Source organism: Numenius arquata, chromosome 9, assembly GCF_964106895.1.
Source record: "Numenius arquata chromosome 9, bNumArq3.hap1.1, whole genome shotgun sequence".
Lineage (NCBI taxonomy): Eukaryota > Metazoa > Chordata > Aves > Charadriiformes > Scolopacidae > Numenius > Numenius arquata.
In genome coordinates, this window is record NC_133584.1 from 46,698,856 (window position 1) to 46,706,199 (window position 7,344).

Here is a 7,344-nt window from a genome sequence, read left to right on the forward strand (position 1 = left end):
GCTAATCCACACTACTCAAAAACAAGTCGAGAATTTCAGAGGAAATTTATACTTAAAATATTCCATTTTCCTGCAAGGTCACAAATACTTGTGGAAGTGACTTTATACCACAAAAGCCCAACGGGCTGACTGTAAAGACAAACACTGACATTTTGGACACTGTTTTGAAAATTCTCACTTTGTATACTAATAACCCTTTAAAGTTACTTATAAACTACTCATAGTTACTTAGTACCTCCTGCAGAAATCTCTCAGTACATAAAAAGGACTTTTGATGATCTCTGGCTGCTATTTTTTTAAAGTCTGAAAATAAAGAGCTTTCAAAGCACAGACTCGTTGAAATACCTTATTTTAAACAAACAAGCTCTGCCCCAAATAAAGCTCAAGGCCCCAGCAGCTCTCCAATTGGGTCTCTGCTCCCTTTCTGGTGGATATTCACAAGTCAGACTTGTTTCCCATGGAGACAGTAAACACACCAGGGAAACCAGCAGCTTTCAGGAGATTCTGCTTTTCCTACATAACCACAACAGAAGTCCTCCTGATATACTCAGCAGCAACCTCCACAGCACCCTTTGCGAGGAAACCAGACTTTATTGTTCTGAGGATTTTGAATAGAGGGTGTTCTCAGCTGCAAGCAGCAGTAATTGCCCCGTCAGCTGCGAGTTTGCTGGTTACAGCTGGAGATCCCATGGCTTTCAGTAGAAGTCATTCCTTACAAAATTGCTGTTACCATGAAAACTCCTTCAGCGCTCAAGCAACGAAGCGACATAAAGCAGCAGGAAATGAGCATTAAATGAGGGAAGTAAACCAGTGCCAAGCACTGCCTGTCAGGGCTACCATGCGTGTTACTTTTCTGAAAGCACTCCAAATTAGCAGCTAAAAGAAAACGTTAGGAGAGAAGCAGCTTTGAAAGTCTAAATAATTGCAGGTTTAACTTTCCTAACCGCCACAATATACGTAGCAATACTGGGGATACGAGTCTCAAAATGGACAAGTCGGGAAAAGGTTCTGGATTCAGGAGAAATACCATGGTTAGGTCTTGGCAACCAACAACCACACCTCTGGGGCAACCAGCCTCAGCTCCATCTGTGTCTCTTGGCAGCTCCCAACCCAGAAGACCTATCGTTGCACAACCGGCTACTCGGGCCTGGGCAGAGGAGCAGACAGCACTGCAGCAGGACCAGGTTCAACAGGATAAGATCTGGAGAGAGGCTGTGGAGGCCGAACAGAGAGGAAGAAAAATCTGGTAAGTCACCTGTTCCAATTTATGCCTCTTCTATTCATCTTGACAATGGTACTGATGCTCGCTGACAGTCTTGGGGCTTGATCCAAAGCCTACACTAGCAAAGGGAATTTTCTTCTGCAAGGACTTTGGATCAGACCCTAACACCTTTCTTCCTAAGATTATCTCTGTTTTCCTTCACTAGACAAAATCTATGCTAATATATCCTGGCATGCCGGGCTTAAACTGAAAAGAGATGCAAAGAATTGCATGATAAGTATCTTTTAGTTTCATAGAGATTTCCACAATGAAGATATAAATGTGCCAACCTTTATAATTTATTGCAGACACACTGATATTATCTCTGTGCAATATTCTTCTCGTATTCTTGGCAATGGCTGAAATGGAAGCTGAACAGGGTGTTCTGCCAAAATATGATTTTGTATTCCCAATCTGTAAATCTACTGAACGTGCCCCATTGTCAGTGTTTCAGACTGAACTGCACACACGCAGCCTAAGCTTTGACTGTGTACACACCAGTGACCTGAAGGAACTTGAAAATAAGATCCTCTCTGTCTCTGCCACATATCTTGAAGAAGTGTTTACGTTCATACTTCAGTATACAGCCTCAGCATGTCTATTAGAAGAATATCCTTGGCAAAAGTAAAATCAGGTCCAGTTCCAACTGTGCACTAGCTAAGCTAAAGGAAAGGGAGGGGAAGGAAGGGCATCACTCCCAGTATATTTTGGAATGGGAAAAGAAACTATCTGAAAACCCTCGTCCTCCTGGAGGAGACACAAATCACAGCTTCCCCAGAGGCGCATTTGCACTCGTCTGGCTCCTTTTTACCTGAGGGAAAGGCTGATGCCAGGACTCTGACTCGAGCAAAGCCAAGGCCGTGGCAGCAATGTTGTGCGCTCAAACTCTTCCCAAAGGGGCCCAGCATGTTCCATGCCCATTCCCAAGCTAAGGCAGCAACAGGGACTCTCTCTCTCTGCCTGGCCCCTGGGGTTGACAGTCATGGATATGGGTGCTTGGACACCCAAGCATTTCTCAGTAATTAGCACCATCCAGTAACGCTCAAATCTGATACGTCCAAATAGTGGCTGGCATAGCAAGATTAAAAAATGCAGCAGAGAAATCCAACGCTCCTAGCTCCGGGTGGTGCACGGCTGTGCTGTAGAGACGAGCTCAGCTCAGAAGAACGTACAGCTTCAGCACCAGATCGATGAGCTCAGAGGCAGCACCGCGCAGAGACAGGTAACCAGCTCGGAGAGTCCCTGGAGCCCTGCAGCAAATACAGCCGCAGGTAACTCTTTCCTCTCTTCACCTCACAGCACTTCTACAATAGCGGGTGAATTTTCGTTTTCTCCATTTCAGGCCAGGAAAAGCAAAAAACAGAAGAAAATCAAAGGACTTGCCCTGTAGCCCCACACCAGGCATAGAACAGAGCTGAAGAGCAAAACTCAGGTCTTCTGACTCAATTTGCTCCCAGCACAGCTGCCTATCTGCACAAAATACTCCTATGGGCGTTTGCCTGCAGCAAGTACAGCTCTGGGAATTCCTACCAGGGACCTCTGCCAGCAGAATAAGGGTCATTTAAAAAGCAAGAAGCTGTGTCTTGCTAAAGGCAAGGGACAGAAGTTTGCTAGAGTGACTCAGGACTTCGCTATCTGTCTGCGTCTGCTCAAGGAATACACTGTGGACATGCTATTCCTCATCTTCCTTCAGCAACAACCCCCCACTCCTCATGTAGTATGGGCTCTGCATGGGAATAAGAAAAACCCTGGGCTTCAGCACAGAAAAGACAGGTTTCAGTACAAACAATTTGCAAGTGCCAGAGCTGGCCTGTAAGTATCAAATTGAGCAGTTAAATAGGCATTCAAATATGACTAACATTAGTATTTCATATAAAGACAGAAAATTTTACACTGCGTTTTTTTACTTCTATTCCAAGGTACCAGAACTGGAGTTTCCTAAAGGACTATGACCAAATGGTAAGTCTTGAACAAACATTCAACTGTAAGTCAGGCTCTTTTTAGTTTTTTTCAATTTGAGGAAGGCTAGTATTTCGAACTGAAGCATACTTAGGCATAATCGGCAAATGCTTTAAGACTAAAATCTTTAGGAAAAATAAAAGAGAACTGAAGTGCTTTTCATCTGCTACCTATGCCACAAAGAAATACAGCTCATACGTCTGTTCAGTTTCAATATTAAAAACTCCATAGAAAGACAAGTGCTAGAAGAACCAACTTCTGAGGAGAAAATTTGTAGGATAATGTCATCATGCTGAAACCCAAGCCACTTACTTAAAAAAGAAACAAAAACCTCCCACATCACTACCATTCTAGAGCAGGCTAACTTCTCTCCCAGCTGACACTTTATGCAACACATTTGAAAATTATTCATTTCCCTGCATTATTACCCTATTCCCACATAAGATGACAGGAAAAAACAATCTTTTTACTTTATTTCTTCAACATTTTCATGTACATTCAGTATGACATTTTAAAATACATTAGAATTCTAATTTCAAAAGGAAAAGTGGTGATATTTTAAATAATCTCAGTAACTTGTACTTTTGTAACAAGCAATGGATACAATGCTGAAAACTTATTAAAGGTCTTTGTTTTTTCCAGGGTAAGAAAAAGGAGCAGAAGCCACTGCCAAACTATGTGCCTGTGTTCTCAAGCAAAGTTCCCAACTCAACCAACCAGACAATTGGCAGTCGAATGAACACTGAACTTGGCAGGGCTCTGGTAAACATGGATTACTTCTTCAGCAGTGGAGCACGAAAGAGGAAACTTGAGGATGAGCTCCAGCTTTCCTAGTGCTTCAATAAAAATACCACAGTAACAAAGCAAGTTAAATGGTTCTAGCCAACAGACTCCACAGCATGTAAAAAATTCCTCAATCTTTTTCTCAGAGAGACCAGTACTATTGTCTAGCATGGATTTTCTTTCAAGAGCGAAGATGGATGTTGTCCAACAATGCTGTAGGAGACAATCCTCTTCGTATTTGGGGTGACTGGGCCATACACAGAGAGTTATCACTACAGATGTCGTCCATCTTCCCATGCAAGTCTACAGTAAGGTTGCCACCAACATCAGAAAGAACAAAATTACAGCCAAAAGGCAATTTCTTCCTGAATTTTTATCTCCTGAAAATAAAAAATTAATGGACATCTGCTCAGATGAGTTGCAACATAAACAACATACTTTCAGTTCTGGAAGTCAGCGCAATAAAATGCAGCAGCTTGTTGCATTTCATGTAGTTAGCCAAGGATTCATCAGCCTCTGTCATCTGCATGTTTAAACTTGCTCTAAAGAATAAAATTTAAGGCATGTGAGATGTATTCTGTGCTTTTTCACCCCGTCCCGCTGAGGGAGGGAGACCCAATTTTTTTTCACACTAGTTCTTGTTTTTCTTTCTTTAGATTTGCTGCTCTCAAATTCCCTTCTCTTATTATTTTTTTCTGGTTTAGCTGATGGAAAGTCATTGATAAGGAAGGAGGCTTTCACACTGTGCTCTGAAGGCACATTATCTCAGCAACCTGTCTTACACTTAGGATCATCGACCTTGAACTTAACAGGTTCATAGTTCCTAAGACGTGTGGTTGCCCAGGGAAACCATCACCAGCTGAACTGACACAATACCTAAAGTCTGTTCACTGGTGCACCTTCATTACGTGGATGCAGACGTTATGACCTGTTGTTCTGTAGAGAAAAAGCACTAATCAGCAGAGCATGGAGAGTGTACATACAATATATGCCTTTTGAACTACATGTAGCTTCTGTAGGACCATCCTCAGACCTAGGTGGAGATCAACATGGAAGCCATTAGCGTTGCCTTGATACAACAGGACAGTCTCTCACCAGACTTTGCAACTAACGCTATTTGTTTTTACGATTAGACTTCAGCAGCAGAAGGCAGTTCAAAAGCAAAGAGGTGGTACGGAATTGTGTGATCACTGTCAACATCCAAGTGGTCTCTGGAAAAAACCCCAGAAGATGCTGCAGAAAGAAGAGCCAAATCCCACTCACTGAAGTCATGGCACCAAGCAGTTCTCCTCCTGGCTTCCTCAAAGCAGTGAGAACTGGAGGATTAAGATACCTAGATAATATGGCTAAGCTACCTAGAGAAGGAAGACCACATCATGCAGTCAGCCCAGTTTGAGGAGGACTGATGTTACTCTGTGCAGACATGAATTGTGGTGGACAACTGTGTTCAGACACACCAAATGGGAACCTACTCTTTAAAAAAAGACATCTTCTTGTTCAGCTAAAATGCTTTCTGCTCTCTCTTGTGAGCAGAAAACTGCACCAGGAACTGGTTTGTCTTTAAACATGTGAAAGAGGGAGAGGAGAGAGCAGACCAAACCTTTCCTTGTCCCCTAATTGCCCAGAGCTGCTTCCAAACACTGCACAGGGCACTCAGAGGCTAAATATTTATTGGTGATTGCGTAATACTGAAAAGTCATTACACTCACATGCCTTATCTAAGACATACTGAGCAGCCTTAACTCTTCCTAAGGGTCACAGACTCTATACTGCGTGGCAGATGTCCAGTATCTGTCAGGGTCAAGCTCCTATTCATGTTAAAACATTTCATTTATAAAGCATGGGTATTTTGTTTTTCAGCATGAAAGCATATAGATCTCCATGTTTCCTAACCTCCAGATGGCACTCACTCCACACCAAGTAATCCACTGAAAACACCACTAAGTTATAGCAAGGCAGCGTTACACGATTCCTTTTTAATTTCAAGGGACATTGAATATTTCCAGATTCTTGACTCTGTTTACTGTGTGCGAATCCAGAGAATCCCTCTCCCAAAAGAGTTCCTGCTAACTCGAGGGTATATTACCCTGAAGATGTGGGCCACTAAGCAGGGTCTAGAGAAGCAACGGTGGTATCTGGAGTACAAGATATGGCTTATGAGGAAAGATTTTAAAAGACCGTTAAAGTTTAACCTGAAGAAGTAAAATAAGTTTGCAAAGAGGACAGCAATCTTTAGATACATATATAGCTCTGGAATGAGAAAAGGAATCATTAGTACTTCACGTGAGTGGCAGACAATAGTAAACAGGCTTAAATTACAGCAAGGAAGGGTCATGTTAACTTTTGGGGAAGCTAGTGGTAAGGCTGATACAGCACTGGAATAGATTCCCTGAGCAATCTCCACTTCTGAAGGTTAAACACACATATCCATCAAGAATGACGTATTTAATAGTTTGCCATTTAGTGTATAGTTTGAAAGATAATCTGAAAACCATCTCACCAATTCTCTCATCTACACCAGAGTTGTTGGGATCAGAACACACTTTGCAAACATGTAAACTTTTCAAAAACATTCAAAAATAATTTAAAGAAATCCTATTTTGATTACACCAGGTTTAAATAGATTGAACCTGTAAAATACAGATTAATCACCTATTTGATAGAACATATATTTCTAAATTTTCTAACTACTCATCTAGAAAAGGCTTTTCACAAAGTTGAAATATGCCTCTTTTAATCACACACATCTGAGATTGATTAGTGTTCCCCCGACAGCTACATAAGAACCCATCTCACACAGCACAGTCATGTCATTATGTCATATGTATGAATGGTGATAGCTAATTTTCTTTCAACAATTTCAGGAAACCTCCACTAACGAACTGTAGTCCTGGTTGTGTCCTTAATCAGATAAAGCACCCGTTGAGATGCCAGATGATCCTGCAGTGGGTACTTGCAGTGATTACGTGTATACAGCGCAGTAAGACCCTCATACACTCCCGCACTCCTCCTCAGCTGTACTTCGTTGCACAGGTCACTTCAGCCCAACAGCTCACACCAGGAAAGCCTGTAGGTATACCTGAAACGGAGCCAAAATATGCAAGGATTTTTGGCTTAATCATCGAAGTGTGCAACCTTGGAAAATGTGGCTCTGCCTTGTTGCAAGATCACAGCAACCCACAACTGTACTGCCTCTTCTGATGTGGAATTAAGTTAATACCTTGACTTTCTGTTTAAGCCCATTGAAATGGCTCTAAATAGTAGTGGGCAACAACTGGATAGGAGTAGCTCTGTTCACCCCAAAACTCCAATTCACTCCTATTTCCTGTTGAAATCAGTAG

General features: G+C 42.1%; 1 protein-coding gene across 1 annotated transcript; it reads left to right on the forward strand.

The window, feature by feature from the left end:
- Positions 1-983: 983 nt before the first annotated feature.
- CIMIP5 (ciliary microtubule inner protein 5) lies at positions 984-4,054 on the forward strand. The gene is made up of 3 exons (XM_074153936.1): positions 984-1,246; positions 3,181-3,220; positions 3,863-4,054. Exons 1-3 carry the CDS (start codon positions 987-989, stop codon positions 4,052-4,054), a joined length of 492 nt encoding a protein of 163 aa, XP_074010037.1. The 5' UTR covers positions 984-986.
- The last annotated feature ends 3,290 nt before the right edge of the window (positions 4,055-7,344 follow it).

Excerpts from the sequence above, each read along its gene's own strand:
- CIMIP5 (XM_074153936.1), top strand. The coding sequence starts at position 987 with ATGGACAAGTCGGGAAAAGGTTCTGGATTCAGGAGAAATACCATGGTT. Across the intron at positions 1,247-3,180 it reads CAGAGAGGAAGAAAAATCTG|GTACCAGAACTGGAGTTTCC; the intron begins GTAAGTCACCTG and ends TTCTATTCCAAG. Across the intron at positions 3,221-3,862 it reads TAAAGGACTATGACCAAATG|GGTAAGAAAAAGGAGCAGAA; the intron begins GTAAGTCTTGAA and ends TGTTTTTTCCAG.